At 47.3% G+C, this 25,693-nt stretch overlaps 2 protein-coding genes across 2 annotated transcripts; one reads left to right on the plus strand and one right to left on the minus strand.

Annotated features, from left to right (window-relative positions):
- The first annotated feature begins 141 nt into the window (after positions 1-141).
- On the plus strand, positions 142-25,693 carry LOC122621436 (coiled-coil domain-containing protein lobo). Its single transcript, XM_043799292.1, has 9 exons — positions 142-721; positions 815-943; positions 23,113-23,472; positions 23,540-24,254; positions 24,318-24,499; positions 24,566-24,781; positions 24,850-25,071; positions 25,132-25,326; positions 25,386-25,693. The coding sequence occupies exons 1-9, from the start codon at positions 308-310 to the stop codon at positions 25,641-25,643; spliced, it is 2,691 nt and encodes an 896-aa protein (XP_043655227.1). The 5' UTR covers positions 142-307; the 3' UTR covers positions 25,644-25,693.
- Positions 1,352-4,126, minus strand: LOC122621437 (protein distal antenna). The gene is given in 1 exon segment (XM_043799293.1): positions 1,352-4,126. A coding segment is annotated over 1 exon segment (2,412 nt). The 3' UTR covers positions 1,352-1,714.

Consider the following 25,693-nt stretch of genomic DNA (forward strand, 5'->3'; position numbering starts at 1 on the left):
GGAAGTGAAAAGTTAGTTCAAAAAGCAAAGACTCGAACCGGAACAAGGAAATAAACGAAACGTTCTTATAAGAAGTTGCCAAGCGAAAGCCACACAAATCAAATTGGATTCAGGAATTACGAAATTTCTATTACCAAAGTACACATATTTGAATATTCTTTGCTACAACACAACACATATTCCCATTCCTGTCACATCTGGCCGCCTAGAAATATATTTTTTCCACAAACACCGTAGTTATAGAAACGGAAGTTTTCTGTTTATTATTTTGAAGAGCCGGCAATCGTAACCACGCCAATACGCCAAAATGCCGAAAGTAATATTTCAGAAGTACAAGAAGGTGGTGAGCAACATCGACCCGGGTCGCTATAGTGCCAAATTCAAGGAGATCGACGAGCAGCGGCGCTCGCAGTCGGAATCGGATTTCGCGGATGAAATGGAGGGCGAGTACGAGCCGGAAATGGAGGAAATGCGTTCCAGTGAATTCAGCTTATCCGAAGGCGAACCCTCGCTGAATATCGGCAAGATCGATTTATCCTTTCCCGAAACGGTCGAGGAGTTCGAAAACAGTCCCCAGTGCTATCCACCCACGTACTACACCCTCTCGCCCAAGGAGCGGCTGCTCCTGCTGTACGCCGAGAACTTCCGCAAGCAATTGGTTCTCAGCTATCCAAAGAGACGAGCCATGGTCCTGGCTCTGCCCAACGAATGCAAAGTACAGGTAAAGTGCCCACCATCCTTGTGCCATCCTGTACCCTTTAGTTGGCAGGCGTTGTGATAAATTGATAAATTGCCGCTCTTAACCAACTGGCAGAAATTCGTTTGCACCACCATCAGGCCAACGGCGTTTATTTACACGCAACTCATATCGAGTGTGGAGGAAATTGCCAAGTTTGTCGCCGACTTCATTCAGTATGAGCCACTGGAGGATCCCATCAATTTGGTGAGTTTATTATGCCAATCGTATGCATCCTTCTTGGGTGGAAGTAGATTACAAAGTTTATGGCTTCTAAACAGGCCAATAATTTGAGCAAAACCATTTATGCTTGTATATAATAATACATCTTTTAGAACCATATATTGAAAACCACTTAGATCATCCAACACATCAGCTATGAATAAAAACGACAGCAGTTCTAAGAGTTTCATAAAAATTATCTAATTACTTTTTATTGAACATGTATTTAAAATTACATTTAAATTTGTAAATGTTTTTATTTAAATATCGCATTAATTTCGAATTAAGAAAATTCTTTTGAGCACATTTCCATAGTTATTAATATACGAAATTTAAAAACGTTTGATATCAAATGCGTGCCATTCGCGACTGTTTCCAAACACACCTTGCAGTTCGAAATGTTTGTTTCGTAACAAAAAACTAAAGACTATAACATTTTTCCTAGAATGCATTGGCTGAACAAAACAAACGTAACTAATGTTTTTCCGTTTCCGTTTCCTTTCAAATGAAATGCATAGTAGCTACAAATAGAGTTTCTCGATATATACACGTTAACCGTACGATTAATTAAGACAATGCAATGGAGTGGATTTGTATTGAATTGAATTGATTGGAATTGAATGGAATTGAATTGAATTGCGTGGAATTGAACGAGACTGAAAGTATGCTCGATAGGTTTCACAGCTAGGAGATAAATTCAGTGGAGTCCTGCGTGGAGGAGGAGGCGTGCAACCAAGAGGCAACCAGCCATGTGGCCTAACTGCTGGAGCTCAGTTCGTCGTACTGCTGGTACTCGCCCGTGATCTGGCAGTCGTCGGGGTCATCGTCGAGGTCACAATGTACAAATTCGTAGGGGGGGAAGAACAGGGAGCTGAGTAGGGTGGCCGACGATCGGTAGACGGCCGGCGCATACACGTGGCACCTCGTCGATGCCTCGGCGGCATCCGTATCTGCATCCGCATCTGCATCCACATCCGCATCTGCATCTCCATCTGCAGCAAGGACACCGGGTCCTGGTTCCGCATCCGGCAGTGCGCCGCTTGGGCTATCCTCTATCTCTGTATCCGTGGCTGGCTCCGTGGGCGCCAACTTTGGCTTTTCCTATTTGCGACGGCGACTCTTGCCCCGCCCACTGCCCTCCTCCTCGGCGACGTGCTCCTCGCTGTCCTCCGGCAGACCGGCAGAGCGCGCACCGGGCTTCTCGATCTTCTCCAGCGGCGTCTCGTTGCCCGACTTGATGGCGGCTATGAGGAAGCGGAGCTGCATCAGCTGCACGGCGGTCACGCGGGGATTGCTGCAGTTCTCCAGCCACTGCAGGAACTTCTCGCCGTGCCGGATGGCCTCGATGTCCTCGTCCGCCGTGCAGTCCAGATACTTGGCCTTCTCCTCCTCGTCCGTTTTGTTGGAGTTATTGTTGTTATTGTTATTGCTGGCACTCACATCGTTGTTGTTCGTGTGCGGATTGCTGGTGTCCTGGAAGCTGCCCTCCGACTCGGAGCCCTGTTCCGGCATCAGAGCACCAGTGGCCTCCATGCCGCCCATCTTGAACAGCATATTGTCTAGGATCTTTTTGCATTCGCTTGTGGGATTCGTGGTCTCCGGCGTTTTGGTCTTCTTCGCCTTTGGCTCGGGACTCCGGCTGCCCGATGAATGGGCAATGGGACTTTGCGAAGGGGTCATCACCTTGCCGGCGGCCGAGAGATCCTCCGGCTTGCCGGACGCCTCCGTCTCCACTTCGCCGTCGAGATCGGGCTCGGTGGCCTCGTCAGCCTCGGGATTCTGCTCGTTGGAGGACAGACTTCTCACCGACGGCGTCTCAGTCTCTTTCGTGAGATGGGAGTACAGGATGTTCGAGGGATCTCCCAGGGATCCTCCCTCTGCGGCCGTGCTGGCCACCTGCTGCTGCAGCTGGTTGGCTTGCAGGGCGGCCAGCGTGGCGGCATTGGGATTCAGGGTGTGCAGACTGGCCCCGAACGCCTTGCACCAGTTGTACCACGCCGCGTTCTTCTCGTCCAGACTGCCCGACGGCGTGGACGAGGGTGTCAGTGGGGCCGAGGGTATCGGCGGCGTCTGGGCCAGCTGGCTCATGTGCTGTGGCGTGGAAGATCTGATGGGTGGACTGGTCACGCCCATGGGTATGGTGGGCGGATAAAGGGGATTCAGGCCCAGCATGGTCTGCTGCGACTTCAGCCAGTAGAGCAAGGGATCTTCGGCCAGATTGGAGAGCGTCATGGGCCCGCCCATCTGCGATGGAGCGAGCGAAGGACTCGGACTCTTGATGTCGCCACCCTTGCCCTCGTTCTTGATGCTCAGATTGAGGCTGCCCTGCCCTCCACCCTCCACCGGCTTCTGTTTGGCCCAGTTCTTCACCGACAGTCCCTGTGCCGAGCGATCGCCACTGTCGCTCCTGGGGCTCTGCACCTGCAGCGGCGTCTGGCCGCTGGGCTTGGGGGTCCTCAGGTTACCAGCGCCCGCGGGAAAGCTGCTCAGGCCCGACATGGCCGCCAGGCCGGGATTCAGCTGGGCCAGCAAGTTGAGGTTTGTGGTCAGCTCGTTGAAACTGATCGCCAGCGGGGACTGTGATATGCCCGTGAGACCCGATAGGTGCGTCAAGCTCGAGAGCGGACTGATGGCGTTCAGGGAGGGATCGGCGGCGGGTCGATTGATGTCGGCACCAAACACCTTGGCCTTGACCCCGCCATTGAAGGCCGCATAGTCCACGGGCAGCCCGTTGTAGCCCAGTTCGGCCAGGTTCTTGTTTGTACTGTAGTCCAGGCCATTCAGCGGCGATCGCTTGAAGGCCAGCTCATCGAACTTCAGTTTGTTGGAGAAGTTCAGTGGCAGGGCGCCATCCAAGCGCTGGCGTTTCTCCGGCGGACCCAGCAGACCTCCACCTCCGCCACCAGGTCCGCCACCAACGCCACCGCCATCCATCTTGTCGCCCAGGGCGTCGGCGCAGAGGTTATCCGTGGCGGACTGGCGGGACATGAAGCGCAGCTTGTCCTCGTTCTTGCACCAGCCGCGCAGCGTGGACTCGGGCACGCCGATGTCCCTGGCCACCGATGCCTTGGACTCGCCATCGTGGATCCGCTGGATGGCGTGGATCTTGTCGCGCGGCGTCAGGCTCCGCAGGGGACGCTTGCCCTTCGTGCCCATGCGGATGTTCATGTGGGGGTAGCTGGAAATATCCAACTTGAGGCCGTTGTCGAACAGCTTGGCGTCTGCAAGAGAGAAGAACAACAAGCGTTTCTTAATTAATTACCGTGACACACTTGGCATATCGCATATTGCATATCGCATATCGCACATCGCCCATCGCATAACGCATATCGCCCGGCGGACCGATGCGTTCCCATTCGCCAGCGGTGTGGCACATAGCGGTATATATGTACTCGGCCGAATGGCGAATGCCGTGTGCGCGCGTCCATGTACTTTCAAGGGGGGGTTGGGGCTTAAAAACGGACGGGGGTGTTGGGGGCTGCCTGCCAGGGGGTGTCAGGTTGGGCCACAATGTACCGGGCTGTGCCAGGATGTGCCAGGATGTTCAGGGGGTGGCGGCTGGTGTTTCGCATGTTCGCACGGTGCTCCAATAAAATCGCCGCGCGCTTTAAAATTTTACAGACAAGTCGCGGTGTAAATAAACCGCACAGCCGGGCGTATGCGCTATATTGCGTATACGTGTAGGTGGTAGCATCGTTTCCACGAGTATATACGTACATAGGTACGTACAAAAAGCTACAGACTACAGGATGACAAAATCTCTCTCTACGCTCTTGCAGGCAAATGAGCTGCGTCACGCCCCTTGCCTCTTTTTCGCTCGGCGCACGAAGCACGCCAAATTTGCAAAAAGGACTCGAAAGTCCTGTGTCTCTGTGTGTGTGTGTTCGTTCGTTAGTTTGACACTGTGTGTGTGTGTGTGTGTACACGGGGAGACAATGGAATATGCTAATTGGTGCGTTGCCTTCGCGCCGCGACGCGCCTGCTCCAAAATGCAGCGCGCAACGCGAGCTACGAATAAGCAACAAGAACAAGCCATTCGTCGGCCGAACTTTCCCGAGTCCGCAAATTTATAACTTGTTTACCTGTCTCGTGCCACTTGGCGCTGCAGCGCAGAACATCCCCCAACTTGAGATGAGATACTATGCGATACTATGCCCTGCTGTGGGCATGGACATGGATGTGGAGGTGGATGTGGATGTGGATGTGGATCCATGCCAATGCCAAGCACGCCTGTTGCGCCTTCCTGTCCATCCTAGCTTTTCTGCCTCGCTGCTTTCCTTCTTCCAGATCTGAAGTGTTGCCAAAGGCAACGGCAGGTGCAGCAGCAGCAGCAGCAAAAGCAGCAGAAACAACAGAAGCAGCAGCAGCAGCAGCAGTGGCAGTGGCAGCGTCTTTTGGGCCAGCTCTCAAGTCTTTTTCGGCCTGGCCAAAAGTCGAAGTTGAAGGCAGGCAGAAAACAGAAACCTGAGCGAGCAACAATATGCTCCGCCTCCATCTCTCCAGAAAGTGAGGCATGCAAAAGAGCTCGCCCCATGGTGCAATTTTAAAATGAAAAACACGTTTTGCGCATGACTGACACATGATTTCTTTCCCTGCATATATATATATATGTACGTATATCTCTATATATATACATATATCTATATATATATGTATGTATGGCATTCAAATATACTGGCCAAGTCCCAATTGGTGTGTGTGTGTGCCTTCGCAGAGCGAACTTCTCGAGAAAGAGAAACTTTCGAGAACTAAGAGAGCGCAGATGAGCAAACTGGAGGAGTCTTTCGTTTGGCTTTGGCCATCCATCGCAATGCTGTTTACAAGGGGCATCTTGGCTGGCTTTCAAGCCACTTGAAATGGAGTTTACACGTTGCCAGCTATTAATTTGAGGCTCCTGAATCACCGGACTTATCTCCTTCAGTTGGTTGTTTCGGCCAACTCAAACTTATGGTTTGCAATGAGCAGTTGGTAGGGCAGCAAGAGGTGTGAGGTACATCGCTATGCCAAATGTTTAATCTGAATGGTATTATCTGGGATGTGCTTCTCTATTATGTGCTTTATATAAAAAGAACACTTTGTAATTAGAGCATAGGAATTAAAGCTAAGACTAAATCAAATGTACAAAGAAGATAATCCAACTTTGTTATTAACACATAAACGATGATTTGCATTGGTAATCACTGCTAATAGGTATGCGTTTGTCACCTGGCTGAGTCTGCGGTTTAATGCATACCAATCTAGTTGCTGCCTCCATTTCCCTGCCCACTTGACACCCAATCCGCAAACTTAGACACACTGACTGCTCATAACCAATAGAGCTGCAAATAACTGGGTCGACGGTGGCCACCTAAACACCAAACACCTAATACCAAACAGCAAACACCAAACACCGTACAACTAACACCATACAGCTAACTCCATTCAACTAACACCACCCACAGATCCCGGAGCTGCGGAGATCCAGAGAAGCAGCGACCTGCCAACAACCTGCACCCAAACACATATCGAATAAAACTTTTACAGCTGTATAAAAATTACAAGGTCTTTGGCCATTCAGCAGCGGAGTCGAATGGGAAATGTGAGTGGGAATGGGCATGGAGATGGTGGGGTGGGGTTGAGATGGGGTGGTGTGGAAGGAAAAGAATTTTTACTTTCGCTTTCTGCAGTGGGTCCGTCCTTGTCCTAGCCGGCTCGCCATTAAACTTTTCACGAACCGAACTGGGACAGTGGGAAGTGTGTAAAAAATCTAGTAACAACAGAAAAAGATGAAAGAAATAAATATAAAAGAATTACACCAAGTTTGTCAGTGTGTGTGTGTGTGTGCGAGTGTGTTAGTGAGTGTGGAGGGGGCCAGTCTGTGTCTGGTGTTGCTGCTGTGCACACATGCACACTCACACACACACACCTAGCCGGGACAGGACACACATATGTATGCCGGAATGGCCATACCCGTCAGTATGTCTGTAATGGCCAACCGTCTGGCCATTCCATCCTACACGTGTGTGTTTCTGTGTGTGTTTGTGCACGAGTGTGTGTGTGTGTGTGTGGGCTAAGAGCTTCTGATTTTCCTATATACAATTATAATTTTATTGTATTTACTATTTTTTCGTTTCTTTGGCTTCGTATTGAACTCACTCGCAGACACAGAGGGGCAATGCATGTGGCAAGGACACCAAGGAGGGTCAAATGGTATGGGCGTGGGGTGTGGGGTGTTTGGAAGGGGGAAGGGGGAGAGTCTGGCGAATGGAGGTCAACGACTGAAACTAGTACTAATATGTGCAAGTGTTTGATAGCTCCATTCGTTTGTGCTAATGCAGAAAGAAATAAAACACAAAAAAGAGGCAACACATAAAAATAAGAATTCCGTAGATAAAAGAAAAAGTTGCTTTGCTCCAAACCCAATCGTTTGCTAGTGTGTGTGTCTCTGGGTGTTAGTGTGTGTTTGTGTGTGTGTGACTGTCTGGGATGCTTTCCTCACCGCAGTTATGTGTGTGCAAATAAACCATGTGTCTGCTGTAATGTTGGACCTGTTGGCACCAATGATCTATGTGGCTTTAAGCACTATTGCACCTTTTATTGTGTGTTTTGGTTTATGATTAGCCCGATTAATGTTGTGCCCGGCTTTCGCAGGGGAACGAGTTTATTTGTCGGGGGAATCGCTGTGAACTTTATGGAGGCGGCTAAGGATCATATGTATATGGGCAATACTAATTGAAATAACTCATCGAGTTGACACATTTGTTTATATAAATAAATAATGTATAAAATGTCTTTATTGGAGCCTTTCATACGATTCATGAACTTAAAGTTCCGGTCGCAATTATAGCCCGATACTTTGCGTTTTATGATGTAATGAAGTTGTTTTTCGATAATGAAATAAACTCTCCGTACAATTGAACTAAATATATAATTCTAATAAAATAATATTATATAATATTATTTTAAAATTCTTATCTTAAAAGAGATCGAATAATGAGATACATTTTCGTGTTATCAAATACTAACACAGATCCTGAACATCCGGAATAATATTATATAATATTATTTATAAATTTTTTTATCTTAAAAGAGATCGAATAAAGAGACACATTTTCGTGTTATCAAATAGTGTCACAGATCCTGACCATCCGGAACTTTTTCAAAAACATCATTTTAGGTGTTATCTTAACAAAACGGATGACAGTTAAGTCAGCGATAAGAAAGTATCTTTTTAACATACGCGCCTCGTTATCGTATAAAATCGCAATATCTTAATAGAGGTAAAAAGTATTGCATACATTAAGGGACTAAAACCGGTTTCCTGTTTGTGTTAATGTTGCATTTCAATGAAATCTTGATAGATAGAGGAAATGATAAAAGTCGATAACGAAATGTATAAATAATATTATATAATATTATTCCGGATGTTCAGGATCTGTGTTAGTATTTGATAACACGGAAATGTATCTCATTACTCAAACTCTTTTAAGATACAAAAATTTATAAATAATATTATATAATATTATTTTATTAGAATTATATATTTAGTTCAATTGTACGGAGAGTTTATTTCATTATAGTTCTTTTTGCCTTTATTTTACGAACTTTGTAACATATTGAGTTGCTTTATTTCATAGATTGACAATCATAGATTGGAAGATAAACTCGAAGGGAAAAAGAATAAAACAAACATGACCTACCCAATCTATGTATGGAGTTAGTTGTATTAAACACAAGTATTCAATAGCAAAGGAAATGGTTACTAATATTATTATTGAGAATATTCTTGACATTCCCTAAATCTCCTGAATAATAATAAGCAAAATACCAAAACAGCGGTTTTACTATAAATATGAAGGTACTTTCACGTATAACTTAACCTACAGTATATATTTTGGCTACAATTTTCATTGTTGTAAAATGCTGTTACTTGAGACCTTGTTTTAAAGACCTACAAAGATTTTTATTTATTATGCTTTATAATTAGGCTAATAAATTTGCAAATAAACAAAGAAATACACATCTAATATTTTCAAAATGGGCATGTATAAAAATAACACGTTTTTGTAGTTTTGAAAAGTTTTCGATAGTTCGTCAAAATGAATGTCGGTTTCCGATTTTAATAAATAATTTGTTAAACAAGTTGCGAATTTGTTGCTGTCACCAATAATGGAAATTCTCACTCAGTTAACTATTATTAATAAATGAATAACTGACAATGACACATTGCTAATGGTTAAATACACCGATTTATGCAAATACTAACCTTTTAGGTAACTTCCGGGGGCGAAATGTGATCGGTGCCTTCTTCCAGCGAAGGCGGGATAAACTCGGCGATAGCGCAGCTATTTGTATTTGCTCTGTTTATTATTATCTCGACCGGCGATGTTTATGGTTCACGATACATATAGTTCACATGGATTGCAGTTGCAGTTTTTAGTTATTAGTTTTCAGTATTCAGTTAATGTTGTTGTTCATTTGCAAGGATAACATAACATCACTCGGACAATCACAATCGAACACTGTGCTCGCGATGCGGCGTGATGTTTACCGCTGCTGTGGCGTGCGAATTTCAGCGGCAGGACATGCGGTGCGGTGCGATGCGGTGCGAAGCGACCTCTCTCTCGCGCTCGTCGAAGGATATTGTGATATTGTGACGCTGCGTCGCTGTGACGTGGATGTGCGAACCTGAGCGGCTAGCGTGCGGCGACAAACTACCGCGACGGACTTGAGTGAATTTTGATTTTAGCGCGGCGAATTTCCGCACGGCGACGACGGCGGCGACGTCACGGGAAATTTAAAGTCGCACGTCCACGAAATGCGGCGTTTCGTTCTCACTCACACACACACACACTCACACAAACTCGCACACATATGTATGCGTCCTGCAGTGGTGGTTGTGTGCTGGTCAGTCGGTCTGCCTTGGTATTAGTAGTTTTGTAGTTGCCGTTGTCGTTGTCGTTTTTGTTTCTTTTACGTGTGCGTGAGTCGCTCTCGTTCTCGCTCTCGCTCTCTTTCGTGCGCTCTCTTTCGCTCTCACTGTTGGCGAATTTCGCGGCCTTTTTCGGTGACAGCCAAATGTACAATGATTAATAACGGTCAAGACGGCGGCGAAGAAGTCCTCTCGCTTTGGCTGCCCCGTTCGCAATATTCGCATTTTGGCATTTTCGCATTTTGGCCGGCCCAACCACAGGCCAGTGTCCACTCACACACACACACATACATATCTGGCACACATACCAACACCAGCACACCCCCACACACACACACTCGCGCGGACACACAGCTGTGTGCAACGAAGACGACGCAATACTCGTGCTAGGCTTTTTGCGATTGAGAGACGCACATCCTTTTCGGCCTCCTTTCTTGCGCCCACGTGTGTGTGTGACACAGAGAGAAAAATAGTCTTCTAGAGTTATTAGCAAGAACAATATTGCAATTTGCAAAAAACCCGAAATTTAGTTAATTAATTTATTAACTAAACAATGAGATTATAGTTATTAAAAACCAAATTTAATACAAGTAAATAATTGATATTGCTTGAAAAGTTATTCCCTGCTTGAAAGTGTTTACTATTCTTCATTATATTAAACTGACTTATTTTGTATTAGTTGTAGGTAACATTTCCAAACTGCATTTCTTCCAGTGTAAGACTGTGTGTAACCTCAGGAGGCATTTGCTTGCGCTTAGCTAAGCTATTTTCTGCTTCCTTAAACGCTCCGCAACAACTATCAAACGGGCGAAAGGATCTGCGAGATGAACGTGAAAAACCTAGCCGAAATCCGTGTCTAATTTTCGCAGTAGGGGGTGCGCATTCTATCGTCACTGATAATTCTGTTAGTTTTCGTTTTCCCGCTGTCATGTGCTGCAGTTGTTGTTGTTGCTGCTGTTGTTGCTGTTGTGATTGTGCGGCCAGTTTTCCTCGCTTTGTTTTGATACATGCCTTCATCGCAGATTACGTGGGCTCGCCTCTCTTTCGCGCCCGTTTCGCAAAGAGCCGAGTTCTGAGAGTCCTTAAGAGAGAGAGAGAGCGAGAGAGAGCGAGAGGGAGAGAGCCAGTGAGAGAGCAGCTTTTCGTGCTCGTCTTCGGCTTTTTGCCGCCCGAACCGAACGAAGTTTATGGTGGCAGAGGGGGTGGTGACCCCACGGGGAAACCCCCCTCTTGGGAAACCCCCGTTCCTGAGTTCTTGAGAACAAGGCGAATCAAAGGCGAATCCACAGAGCGGCTTTCTTGGCTCTTTTCGTCGCTCATTTCGCTGGAGCGTGACCGGCGATCGCCGAAGGAACCGGAATTCTGCAACGGACACTCGATCGCCACTGCGGACACCAAAGATATGGGTATTGTGGTGGTTTCTCCATCGACTTTTGCTGGCAAATTGCTGCGGTTTCGAAATGTCAGTTGGCGAAATAATTGAACTCAAATTATGGGACAAGAAACTATTTATCTGCGAATATCATGTGATAGCAAACTTTGTTGCAAATGTTCCTGCATTTAATATTTCATTTAATCTAATTAAACACCAGGTAGGCATGATAACTAGTTGTGTTTGCCATTAAATGACACACTACAGTGTCTGTGTTATTAATAAATTGCACACTCTTTTGATAATTAGTGCACAACATATTCAATGCTTTGTATACAACATGTAAGACGTGCTCCGCATTAAGAAGTTTAGGTTTTTCTTTATTGCCAAGCTGCTAAACTCAAGGTATAAATAGAAAACCATATCGTATATATAGTTGTTATCAATGCAAAGCAATCTAAGACTATTAACTTAAAGGCAAGTGTATTTTGATTAGTTGTGCGAGATGAAAAACCTGACAAGTATTTGCACCATCGTGGGATAGCCCCGAGATTACGATCTTATATAATGCGTGTACATATAGGCATTTGAGGTCGTAGACTTAGTAGTTGCTATGCAAAACATTTGCGCAGCGCACACACACAATCGCACATACATAGCTCCCTATTTCCCTATTGTATCTGGCCAACGAAGGCGGCCACTGACCATAATAACAACAACGGCAACGAAAAAGACAGCAGCAGTGTCGCCAGAGTTGCTAGTTACTGCCTTTCGGGAAATCGCTAAGAAAGGTTTTTGAATCCATGTCCGAAACGCACAAGCACAATCGCACGCACACGTACACGCACACGCACACGCACACGAAAACACAGGCCCAAGGATATAGTAGAGTCGTACATATAAGTAGAGGCGTATACACAACAAGGAGCAACAATAACGCAGGAATACGGACAACGGACAGCGGACAGCGGACAACGGACGGCGGACGGCGGACTACGGACTACGGACGACCACGAGTACAGATGGCCGGCATGGGGCCGCATTGGCAAGAAACATATCCTTGCCACTAAAAAGCCAAGCAGCCTGCCCGGGTCGCTTCATTTCGTCATACACACACACACACACACGCACACACACAGGCTCACTCACTGGACACACACTGGAGCAGTTTGGCAACACACTACCCACACAGACGCACATTCTTCTTAGCATCCGCAGGCACATCAGCATCTTTAGCGTAAATTTTGCTGCTGCGAAAATTTAGAGTTGTTGCTTTATGCCAATGTGCGTGCTAGAGTGTGTGTGTGTGTGCTCTTGTGTGTTTTTGGGTATATATACTTCAGATTTTCATCGGCCAACCTAAAACCCCACCCCGCCCCCTTAGCCAGCGGTGCCCAACCCGACCGATTGTCCATTGTCCATTGTGTCCACCAAGGCAACATTTTCCATTTTCGTTCGTCCTCTCTTTGGCCGCCGGACTTTCTCTCATATCTGCAGCTCCTTGCCAGCCGCCTTCGTCCTAGCCACCAAGCCACCAAAACCGCCCAGCCGCCCAACCGCCCACCTCACCACCCCTTCAGATGGTCAAAACCCCCATTTTCGGATGTGTGTGTATGTTCGTGTGTGTGCGGGATGCCTTAATGTTGCTGCGTGTGTGTGTACAATTACGAATTCGTCGTCCTCGACTAAACTCAATTCACTTTCTCCCTAACTCTGGCAAACCCGCGTCGTTGTCACCGTCGTCCTGCGATGTCCTTTCACCCAACCCAACGCAGCCTTCCCCCTCCCCCCTCCAGCCTCCATCAACTGAATCAACCCAACCCCTCGTGTCACACCTCCGGATGGCGAAGGAAATTTTCGCGTGAATTGAAAGATGAAGGCGCACTGGGCTGGATGCTGGACGCTGGACGCTGGTCACCCCCGATGGTTGGTTATATGTACACGCATAGGTCCTTGCTGATTTCCGTTCAAACGTGTGCCTGTGTTTGTGTGTGTTGGTGTCGGTGTGTTGGTGTGTGTACATATGCTAGAAGACGTGTGCGCTTGATTTTCCGCACCCAACTACCATCTACCATCTACCAACACCCACCCGGCCAGGGAATCTGCATCCTCTCACATTGTCTTTGTATAACTGTTCCTAAAACAAAATTTTCAGTTTTGCCTTCGAAAAGATAAATGTGTGTACACGAGTTTTCTAAGTATGCATGTGTGTGCTTCTTCATGCTTGTGTGCGTTTCTCCCGGCTACATGTACACTGGGATCTACTAAAAATATATCCCTAGATGCGTACTTGTTTGCACCTTGCCTTAAACTCGATTTGTCCCTGCCCATTTCAATCAGCTCATCGATCATTTATTTCTATTTCGATCACTATCAATTGCGTTGGGGAATTCAATTCGTTACCAGGCTGGATCAGAGTTGACATTGATGGTTGCCAAAGATTAACAAAAATATGAATCACCTGGAATCGAAATTTATCGAGATTTCAAAAATATCAACCAGTTTATTTCTCAGAATTTTTCTTTGCTTTTGTAAGACAAAAGTTGATATAATTATTTAGTCCTTTGCAAGGTTACATTTGGTAAAAAGATGTTGCCTACTTCTAGTCTTATACTAGAACATATTTAATCATTCATAATATTATATAATGTGTGATATATTATATATGTAAGAAATAGACTTAAGAAAATATTAAAATCACTTGAAGCAAATGTACATATTGAATGCGTAACTATTTGGTAGCAGTTCGCGATGAGGTTCCCTTCACATGCACCTGATTTCATGTAGTGCAGATATATTTGCGATGGTCAAGTAGAGCCGAGCATCGTCGCCTGGAGACAGTCTAATCCGTTGTCCGCAATTGTGCTGACCTGGGCGGTCCGGTCCGGTTCGGTCCGGCAAGATGCCCATGCTGGCAGTTCTTTCCTACCTAAACCCGAGCGAAACACCCTGCCTCCTTGGCCATTATCTGCAGTTTTGTCTAAGCTAAGGCGATTTGAGCAGACAAAACCGCAGCTCTCGCAAGTTGTTTGGACCCAGTTCGTCCATTCGTCGTCCTGCATGCCCTTCCTATCCTTAAAATGAGCTGGCCATGCACTCGTGGTATTCTATTTTGTGTGCTGCTGCCATAGCTGCTGCTTCTATGTTCCTATGATTTGCATATTCGAGCTCGAAGCAGCTCCTTTGTTTTAATGCGCCTCCACCCCTTTGGTCCTGAGTCCCGAGTCCCGAGTCCTCAGTCCTGAGTCCTGGCTCCTTTGTCAGGCAGCATTTACCTGGGAGTGTGTGTATGCGAGTGTGTGTGTGTGTGTGTGTGACACTGGTCTTTGGCCAGGATGCCGCGTAAGAAGAAGGCAAACGGCCAGGCTGGAATTTGTCCTTCCAATCTAAGCCAAATGCAGGCCGTCGTCCGCTGGACGCCGCCTTGGTCTCCTTTGCTCTTCCAGCAAGCTGAAGCAGGGAAATTGAAACAATTGAAGAGGTAGCCATGGATGGAGCCTTTGCTGCCCGGCAGCCCAACAGTCCGGCATCCTGGCAGTCAGGACAACCAGACGCAGCATTTTCGACCATCAACTACTGGCCACTTACGGACTCGCCTCCACCGCATCGCATCGGCAAATGTCCTGCTGCGGAAGCCCGAGCGAGAGGGACAGCGAGCTTGAGGATGCAATGCCGGCTCGCAAGTGCGAGTGAGATGTCCTTTTTGGCCAGAGCTCTAGCAACGGCAGACGAATCCTTTTCAAAATTAAACTATATGCAGCAAGTGGAAGAGCAAGGCAAGAAATGCACACACACACACACACACACACAACCAAACACACACATCCACTAGCATACCACAACCGCCCAGTTTTCGTATCCTGGTCCGAGAATCAGTCGAGTGCGAGCCACATGCAAATAGCGCAGACACATGCACTTTTTCTCGTATCCTCGCCTCGGTCCGTCCGCATCTTATGTATTCGGCAGAGCTTTGTTAAGATATTCTTTGCACCTAAGATGGACGACGTTAGATACGGGCAGCAGCTAGCCAGCCCGGCTCTTATATACAGGTTCAATCAGTTGCTAATTGCTATAGGTCCGAAAACAGCCATGTGCACCCACACACACACACACACTCGCCACTATTTGTTTATACTCATATGCCAGGATATATAAATGAGTGTGCACACACACACACAACCACATATGCTTATGCGGCGAAAATATGTAAGTGCAAAGCTGCACACTCAAGTGTTCAAACAGCGCGCCAGATTAGTTATAACTACATAGCTCAAGATGCCGAAAAGTCGACTTTTTGGTACGAACCGATGTATCCCATCTATATAGTTCATATGGCTATAGATCCCGGAAAACCCGATCATAGTACTTGACCTTTATATGCCAAACGCTCGAATTCGATTTCGTTCTTGACACTCTTGCGAAAATAATCACACAATTTGTTTGGCACAGTTTTTTCTACTTTCTTGTCTGCATTCTTTTTCTTGTTCTAAACCAAAAAGGGTTTGCCAGAGTACGAGAAAAAGTTTGTCTGAGTTTTTGCCCTTTTTCCTTCTCCTTTGTATGTTACAAAAAGTAATTATTTTCATTTTATTTTTATGTGCCAGTCTAGCCGGTTTACTTTTACTCGTATCAATTGCATGGGGATAAATGGGTGCTTTAAAAATGCATTAAGTCACCAACTGAGTTTTGAGAAAGTGTATTGAGAAGTATTTAAAACTTAATATGGCATAGTAGATTAGGCCTTAAACTGAGGTTCTAAGAATCATATACAGAATTTCCTTGCACACCTTAGATCCTTTGAGAAGGATAATTTCAATTCGTACACCCATGTGAACTGGCACTTCCTAGCCGCGCATATCCATTCATATGAACTTACGCCACCACTTCAAAAAAGGCTTTCTTTTGCGCCTTTTTTCAAACGTGTTCGACGTTTCCCGCACTGCAGCTAAGAAGATGGAGTGGGGTGTACTCTACTACCAGATACCCAGTACCAAAATGTATATAAAAAACGGGAATTACCTTGAATCCTTATACAATATATCTAAAATAAAAAACTTAGAAAACATTTATTCATTTGAATTGTGTCCATAACCCCTGCAAAACCGATAAGCCCCTTGGAATAAGTGCCAAAGGGTATAGACGCCACAATGCGGTTAAATGATGGCGATATGCGCTGACGCTGTAAACTCAAGAGCGATGTCCTTTGGCATTCACTCGTCGCTAAGAAATACGAGTGCCCGCAAACGCAAAAGGATGCGACGGCGTCGAAAGCGATAAAACGCGATTTTATGCACGTGTTGAGTGGCTGCCAAAATGGGCAGGTTCCCATTTCCATATCCCCAATCCTGTTGTATGCTAGAACAATCTTATGGAATGAACTGCTAGAAAAACGTATATTTCTAATCGGTGTCCAAATCGATTTGAAATAATAATGTCTCGCGATTCCACAGAATTCATTTAGCTGATAAGAAAACGAGGGTTAGCGAAGCTTACAAAAACGGGTGAAAAAAGAAGCAAATGGACATTCTATTAACCAAACTCTGGACAACAGATGTCTGGGCCTTGGTCCCCTGACAATATACTACGAGTTCGGAAACGGAGGCGTAACATTCCGACTGAACTACAGATGTCACTAAAATACGCCGACAGTCCAATAAATCGATATGCTATCTAGGCCACAATGATTATGGCACTAGATGCGCACTTTCTTCCGGAAATGAGAGCTGCCTTTTGATCTTGTAATATTCCGTTTGTTCCCATGCATTCATCATTTTTCGATTTTGATTTCGATTTTGGTGCGAGGTGCGAGGTGAGCCGGAGCAGGACATTCCAAGTCGCTGGGCGAAACCAAATACGATGCGATACAGCGCGATGTTCCCTGCCTCGAGGGGATGAAATCGCTGTCGCTTCCGGTTGAGTGCACCGAGTCGCGGAGTTCCAGCGATGTAGAATAGCGTGTCGTGTCGTGTTGCTTGGTCAGTTCGCAATTGCGAACCTTGTCGTCTTTCGACTTCAGTGACAAAAAGCAGCAGCAGTGGCGCTGTTTTAGCGAACATAAGTGGCTAGGGTGGGATTGCTGTAACTGCGACGCGGGAATACCCTTTAATCTGCTGGGAAATATCAAAAATTATGAATATGTTATATAATGCAAAGCCAAATAAGAGGAGAACCCTAAAACAATCATTTTCTTGGCTAATCTTACACTTTAAAGGAACGTACTGCTAAGTATGAAATACAATTTTTAAGGACACCAAGCAGCACTAAGCAGCAGCTGAAAAAGGGAAGCAACAATGCGGCAAGACATCTTCCAGATACACGTCGTTCGCCATTCCCCCCGCTGACTATGCGCATATCGATTTCCTTCGGCTCGAGAGCAATTCACTCGAGATCGGGCCAAGTGCCACCGGCAAAAAAGACCCAACGACGAAAAGGTGGCCCCAAACTGCGGACTGCGAACGGCGAACGGCGAACAGCGAACTGCAATCCCTATCTCATTTCCCTGGCTCGGCGACTCGGCACGGTTGCAACCCTTTGACAAAGAAAAGCGTCTCCCTGACGGAAAACTGGCAGCGGGTCTTCGCGTCCAGACGTTCGCAGGACGTTGGCTGCAGGACGCAGGAGGCGGGAGGCAGGAGGCAGGAGGCAGAACTTGGCCATATATGGTCAGACGGGCGAGCGAACCGAGCCTGCCTACCTCCAGCTACCATCTACCAGCTACCATCTACCAGCTACCAGGACCTTTCAGCCCCGCGGCTGCTGTTTACCATGCCACGGTCGGTTTAAGTCGCAGAACATCCGCAACCACCGCTGACCCACCCATCTTCCACCACCCATCTTCTCTTGCCACCCACCACGTGCCACCGCCAAAGGTGCTCCGGCAATGGCCAACAGCCTTCGTGGCTACAATAAACTAGACGCCAATTTCGCTGTCGCTGACACGGCCATTGCCGCGGCCATTGAGCGTCGACCATCTACACATCTACACGGCGAACAATAAGGAGCTGCTTCTTACGAGCGCATAATTTGAATATAAAGTATGAAACTTATGGTTTTACACTTTGGCACTTGTGCAGCAGGACAAGGATGTGGCATATTCAAAGGGTTGCCAGTGGATAAAGAACGTATTTTGTTGCAAGCACTGAGGGAAGTGAGAAAGTGAGTTTGTATACCGCTTTACATACGAGTATGTGGCCATAATTTCTCGCTGTGCAGCATCTAGTCTCCACCGTCGACCATTGTCGACTGCAGGACTCGTCGGGTCCACTTACTCGCCTTGCCCGCGACGGAGTGGCGTATTCCTTTGCTCAAAAGCAGACCAAAACCAAACCAAACACACATCGACTTTGTGTCCGAGTCCTCGCATCAGTGTCCGCATCTGTCTGGATTCGCGACCCCCGTCACATCACTCGAGTTCGCAGTCCGCAGTCCGCCGTCCACCGTCCGCCGTCCTCCGTCCGGAGTTCCGAGTTCCAGTCCCAGTCCCAGTCCCGATGGCCGCGACCTCATCCCACATTGGTTCTTAGCGACGTCGTCTGTCCGTCGCATTTATCCTCGCTGTGGGCAACGCCATGTGACTTGGATCGAATCTGTGATTGTAAGTTGTGCGCCGTCGTTAGGATGCCGCATTGGCAGTCGGTGGGTGCCACTCCAGCACATCCACATCCACATTCACATTCACCGCCACATCCACATCCACATCCACGTCCATATCCTCTCACATGCCCTCGACCATCTCCCATCGCCCATCCACTCCATCACTTGGCTGGCCTCTGTCCACCGGCTGTACACGGGCTCTGTATCCCAAAGACAACGGCGGAGTTTAAAACCATCATCGTCGTATACACACTCGCTTGGCTCAGACAGCGCGATATTGAATAAGAATGCCTCCCGATGGCAGGGCTCAAATTTAATGTACAGCTGCTCATATGTGGAGTGATGCTATTGATTAGGAAAGAATGCCAGTTCTTGAGTTCTATGATTTATTAAATATCATGGCATTCCTAAGCCCAAACTGTTTCCATACCGATTATCATGAAAGTGGCGAGCTTTTCAAGGTATTGGACACTTTCAAAACTGGGCTAGTGCCGCGTGTCCCATATTAATAAATCCTGTATGTAATTCCTTCGAGGATATGAGCGAAACTATGATGGGATTTCAGCGTAAGCCCACCGCCAAACAAAACCGCCATTAAGCTCCAGCTGAAAGGCAGCGACTTTGACTGACGGTTCGGGGAAATCAAATGTCTTAATTTCGCGTGTTTATATCTTAATCTTGGCCGTTTTTAAGAGCGTCTATTGGCCGGGACTTTTATGTGCCCCGGGATCCTGGGTCGCGGAAACGGGAAGCTGGGAAGCTGGGAAGCTGGGAAGCCGGGCAAATAATAAAACCCCAGCGTGGTGAATGGGGAATGGCGCCATAGACATCCACGTACATCCAGGGGCGCAATATCAACGAAGACGCGCAAATAGTGAGCGGATTTCGGACGGGATGGGATGACATGGAATGGTTTGGATTGGGTTGGGATGGGATAGCTGGGCTTGGGCGGTTAAATGGGTCCGGAAGATGGTGGTGGGGGTGTGGTGCTATGGTGGCATTGCGCGTATTATGGCGACACTAGCGGCGCCGTGTGTCCTTTTGTCCCCAGGACAATAACACTTCCGTGCAGTACATTATCATAAAGGGGTTAAGTCGCTGATTTTCATCGTGTGTGCTCATTTAAAAACTTACACACGCTGCTCACCCGCAAAAGGCCCGGCTTGGGGATTTCCTGGAGGAGGCGCACACCCGACGTCCTGGCTGACGTCTTATGGCCGTCATCAGGCAGGACGCCAGGACGCCAGAGCGCCAGAACGCGCAAGGACTCGACTCGACCCGGCTCGGCTCGACGACGGCCAAAGGAATCGCGCTGAATTTCACCGCTTTGTTTCAGCGCTCTTGTGGAAAAGATGGCAGCGGCTCATTATGCATCCCGATAAGCGATGTGCCTCACCAGCGAGTCCTTCGCCCCCAGGTTAGTCTAACGAGGACGACGACGACGGCGGTTTGGGGTGTGGGTGTATGCTACGTATGAGGCGTCTTTCTGGTGGGTGTGGGGCTACTGCATTGTGTCAACGAGGGAAGGCCGCCTATGTGTGTGTGTGTTTGGGTGTGTGTGTGAGTCCGCCTGACAACCCCGTCTTGAGCCCTCGTCGGCCGCATTGTTTTTTGTTTTGGATTGTGACCCGCGAGCGGTGGCAGTGGCAGCCATTCAGCAGGGTGGCAACTGAAAGTGATTCTGTCTCGGCAGACTCTGTTACTTGCCACCCTTTTTCGCAATTTTTCGCCGCTTTTGGCGCAGTTTTTTTCGCTTTTTTTTCGTACTTCTTCCTTCAGATGGACGTTGTCGTGTCGTACCCAGTGGTCTTGGTGCAGTGGGGTATATCAGCGCGGCGGAAGGAAAAGAGGTAGCAGCATTATATGGTTTAAGATTCTTCTTATTCAAATGAATATATCGTTGAAGTAAAATGCTAAACTATTTTGAACAGAACTAAACAGAACTAACTGACTAGTTGACTATGGCATATTTTTTGGTTGTGTTACGATCGTTATTACAGTCAGAGGTATCTCCCAGTCGATCATCGCGACATTATCCCTTTCGCCGACTGTAATTTGAGCCAGGGCCCCTGTTCGAGCAACCGGGCGCCCGTTGCTCCATTCTCGCTGTGCATTCGTCCCTTTGTTTTCGACATGTTCGCTCCTCCATTGTTGCGACTGCTCTGCCAGGCCCGATCCTAATTTAACACGTTCGAATAACCTTGAAGCGTTTCTTATTACGCGCGACCGCAGTGATAGCGGCTCTGCAGCGGCGTCCAGGGTAGCCGGGGTAGCCTTGGTAGCCGGGGCATCTGGGAAAGAAGAACCGCGGTGAAGCCAGCAGAAGGAGGAGAAGGATGAGGAGCAGGAGGACTCAATCGGCTGGCCAGGTAATGCCGCTTGCATCGAATTCAATTAGACGCCGCTGACTGACTGGTTTGCTGACTAATCGATTCGCAAGAGCGCGTGAGCGAGAGTGTTTGACCTCGAACAGTGAATGTGAGTGCGACTTCGTTCGGTTCGCCCCGCTGATAGCTGATGACTCCGGGGCTCATTGTGATTCTTATGGCTTCACACGGCGATTTTGCATTTTAATGGCCTTCTGCGAAGCGACGGGGCGTAGCTGCGCAGGGTGGAAAGGTGCAGGACCCTCCACACGTCGAGAATCCTGTTTAGCTCCTTGGTGGCGTGCAACTTTCCCGCGAAGCAGTATGCACTACCCTATGTGGTCTTAGGAAGTACTATTGCTATCTATATCTAATATCTTACCATATATCATATCAATGTGCTAGCATCACCTACCTACACTTAGATCCTGCAAGATCTAGGTTTATGCCAAATCCACAGCCGAAACCAGAGCTCTGTGCATTTGAATTTTCCGAGTGCGACGCAGCCGCTGCTGCAATGACAATTGCAATCTCGGAGTGCGTATGTGTCAACGACTGCAGGGGCAGGATGAATCGAGGAACCGAGAAACCGAGGAATTGAGGAATTGAGGAACTGAGGAACCGGGAACAAGGAACCCCAGGCCCACAATAATTGGCAGCGTTTCCCGCGTTAATGGCCGCTTCGCTACGCTTCACAGATTCGGACGCACATGCACAGAATTCCTGGCAACGGCGGGATTGTCTCCTAAGTCTTCGCGGAACGGCAAGGAAGATGAATGGCACGGGGTCACGCAGCCACCTACGGGGCAGTCGCAGATGTGCAGGTAAACAACAATCGGGACAAAGGATCGGCCGAAGGCGGATTAAATGGGAGTGGGTCTCAGCGATGCTACCTCGATGCCAAGATGCCGAAATGCCGAAATGTCGAGATGCAATGAAAACAGACCGCTGATTGTTTTGGGCAACTGAATGACATCCGAAAATCGGGAAAAACGAAAAGAAAAACACATCGCAATGAGCGGGCGGGCATGAGTAAACACTATATGGTTAATACCCCCTTTGGAAAACGGCCAAGAAGTTACAGTTTCCTGGTGGGTTTTAAACGATTCCTCGGAATTCGGATGCGGAATACGAAAATATATAGAATATAAATAAACACGTTAGATATAAGTGTTTTATCTATAAGATTAAGATACTACATCTTTGAGATACATTTTATCCCATATTTCAATATTGAACTTTTGCGAGTTGAACCTAACGAATTCACACCGCTCAACAGGTTCATTTCCCAACTCTGGGTTCTTCCCATCCTCTATGCAAAACGGATGTAACTTTTCCAAGGTTGTAAAACATGTCCCATACGATCTTGACTCCTGCTGTTTTTACAGGGCCATATATAAGGGTATAAATTTTCCTCGGGCAGGTAAACGCTGCTAAGGTAATCGAAGATTTCCTTTTTGTCTCGTGCTGCGCAATAGTTTGTGCCAAATTTCGTGGAAACTGGCATGCTGTTTCCTCAGTTTCGGTCTATATACCTCTGCACATTTATAGGCGGCTAATAAACTCTTGTACTGCAATTGCATATTGGCTTCCAATGACTTTTATCGGGGGATGATTTCAAGATATCGTATTCTTAGCCTAATGAGAGGAAATCATATGCTAGGCAAGGTCGTTGATAATTATGTTTAACACAAGTATAAATCTACAAAGGTATTGATTTCTTAATAAAAGAATCAAATGAATGTAGGTATTTTATACTCAGAGAGAATATTTCTGAAGTGCTCATTTAAGTTATGACTCTATACCAAAAGAAGTAGAATGATCAAAAGCAGTTCTGTACTTAAATTACAAACTTTATAAAGATAATGTATATAGTTTGCATACCATATAAATTTTTTATGTTATCCTTCAGCCAAAGCGCCTGATTTCGCCGGAAACCTTGCTGCGCAGGCGGAAGGGCAACTCCTACGAGATGGCCACTCTGCTGGTCAGCATGCTGATTGGAGCTGGACACCCGGCGCTGGTGGTTTCCGGCGTGGCCCGCGAGGAGACGATACTCAACGACCAGCTGGCCATTCCGTACCCGTACCCCATCGTCGAGGTGGAGGCCGAGGAGGTGAAGCCAAGGGTCGAGAAGCAGGGCCAGAAGTATAAGCTGCGCGGATTACCCGATTTGAAGAGTCATCTCGACGAGGACATGGCCGAGGTGCACAGGCAAAAGGAGGCAGAGGAGAAGCGGATTCAGGACGAGATTATACGCAAGCAAATGGAGGTGAGGATAAACATGCACTTGCGCATTCGCAGCGTGGATTAACGGCTAACTGGCTAATCCCGCACAGGATCTTGAGCTGCTGGCCGTGGATCGACATCATTATCGGCGCAGTCATGCCTGGGTGGTGATCATAAACAATGCACCATGGAGCATCAAGCCCAAGACCACCTACACGGATGTCAATGGCGACGTGGTGGAGGCTCCACCCACGGCCATCTTCATAGAGCCCTCGACGGGATTCATCTGCGAAACGGGCTGCAAGCAGTACATCCTGGTGGATAGCATCTGGAACGAGTACAACTACTATGTGTGCAAGCAGAAGCACCAGAGGGTGAGTGAACTGCGCTGGGATCTGCGGGACACCCGCGACTGGGAGCACATGCTGCCAGGTGAGCCGCCCGAGATGCGCATCTACAAGATGGCCTCGGATGAGAATGTGGCCGATGAGGAGCGCGACATCAGCGAGGAGAAGCACCTGGACTGCATTGGCTCCTGGGTGGAGCGACTACACATCGGACTGGCCGACTTCGAGCAGCGTTTTCCCAGCTGCGAGAAGAAGATCCAATACAAGGGTGCCATTCACGAGCGATTCTCTCCGTACTCCCAGCGCGACGGCAAGGTGATGCAGCTGACCATTTTCAACAACGATGAGTGCACCATTCCCAAGGTCAGGTATGAGTACTATGAAAACCGATCTGACCTCATGCGCCACGTGAAGTACACCTATGCCACCGATCAGTTTGAGGAGATATTCAACAAGGGGCGAAATGACAGCTTAAAGTGTGGGTATTGGTTTTAATATCCTGACAAGCTTGTTAATATCTTTCTATTTACTACTTCTTTAGCCATGGAATATTTCTCGGACACCTCGCAGCAGCGAAGGGTGCACTTCTATTCGGCTTCCAGAATCGATTCCTTGGAACTGTTGGTGGTGGAACCGGGTTCCCTGATTCTGCACTACAAGGATCGCAGTGACAAGTGTTGGTACAAGGAATTCGAATTCACCCCAGCTGGCAACGTTCTCAAAGTGAGTAATACAACATGGTTAGTAAGCAAACATTTGTATAACAATTCATTTGGCCCACTCCAACAGAAAGTCACTGAGAAGTTTCTGAAAGCCAGTGCTAATGATGTGGGCGCAAATGATATTGCAACACGCACGTTCCTCTTTCAACAAAATAAAATTGTTTTGAAATTTCATTACACATTTGGAGCACTCACCGCCACGGTAGTGGAATTTACAAAGCCACCAAGACCGGATTATGGCAAAGAGCTCGTATACGATGAGAAACTTACCAAAATATACAAGGCAAGTGGCTGCATAATTATTATTACTATTATGTTGCCTTCACACAGCCATTCCCTAATCTCCTGCAGGCAAATCCTCTAGATCCAACTCGCACTAATCTCCAACTCTACCGCTTGCTGTGCGAGCAACTGCAGTACGAGGACCATTTGAGGAAGAACTTTGAGAAGATCTTCGAGGACATAAACAACATATTCGACTTGCGGAGGTGCGAAAAGGCTGATCCGAAACTGAAGTTCAGCATATTCGATCCACTGCGGAATGGAGCAGCCAGAGCCATCAGAATGAGACAGGTAAATGCGGCACTTAATCATAAAGTATGCACTTTGATTCCTAACATGTAAACCATTCAGTTTGAGGAGGAGGAGGAGCTGAAGAAGGAAATTGCCAGCAAGCCCGCGGATTTCCTGGCCCCGTATCTGGTGCCCTACAAGCACCAGGAGGAACTTACTCCTGAGCAATCCCAAAATGCATATAATGCCTGTCTGAACGATCTCAAGTCGCGGTTTGTCAGCCTGCTCAACAACTTGCAACGGCACTATGAAGATGTAAGTTCCTAAGTATTACACTTCTCAGCTAAAATATTGCATATTATTATATATTCCAGTTAACTTCCGAGTCCAAGTCGCTGAATCGATTCCTGAACAAATTCGAAAATCAGTTCAACAACTACGATTACAAGCGATTGGTGCAACAGTCGAAGGATCTGGAGCTCAACAAGCGGATGGTGCAACAGCGTTTGACACTCACCCACGAAGAGTCCCAGAAGAAATACGAGGTGGTCAAGAGCTCCTTGCTGAAGGATCCGCGGCTTAATTTCAAAAAGGAGGACGTGGCAAAAAGAGCCTCGGAGATTTCGAAATAATTTTGTTTATTGAGAATGCAAAAAATAAATGAAATAACTTATCATCCAAA

The sequence above is a fragment of the Drosophila teissieri genome, chromosome 3R (genome assembly GCF_016746235.2).
Source record: "Drosophila teissieri strain GT53w chromosome 3R, Prin_Dtei_1.1, whole genome shotgun sequence".
In the NCBI taxonomy this organism is placed as follows: domain Eukaryota; kingdom Metazoa; phylum Arthropoda; class Insecta; order Diptera; family Drosophilidae; genus Drosophila; species Drosophila teissieri.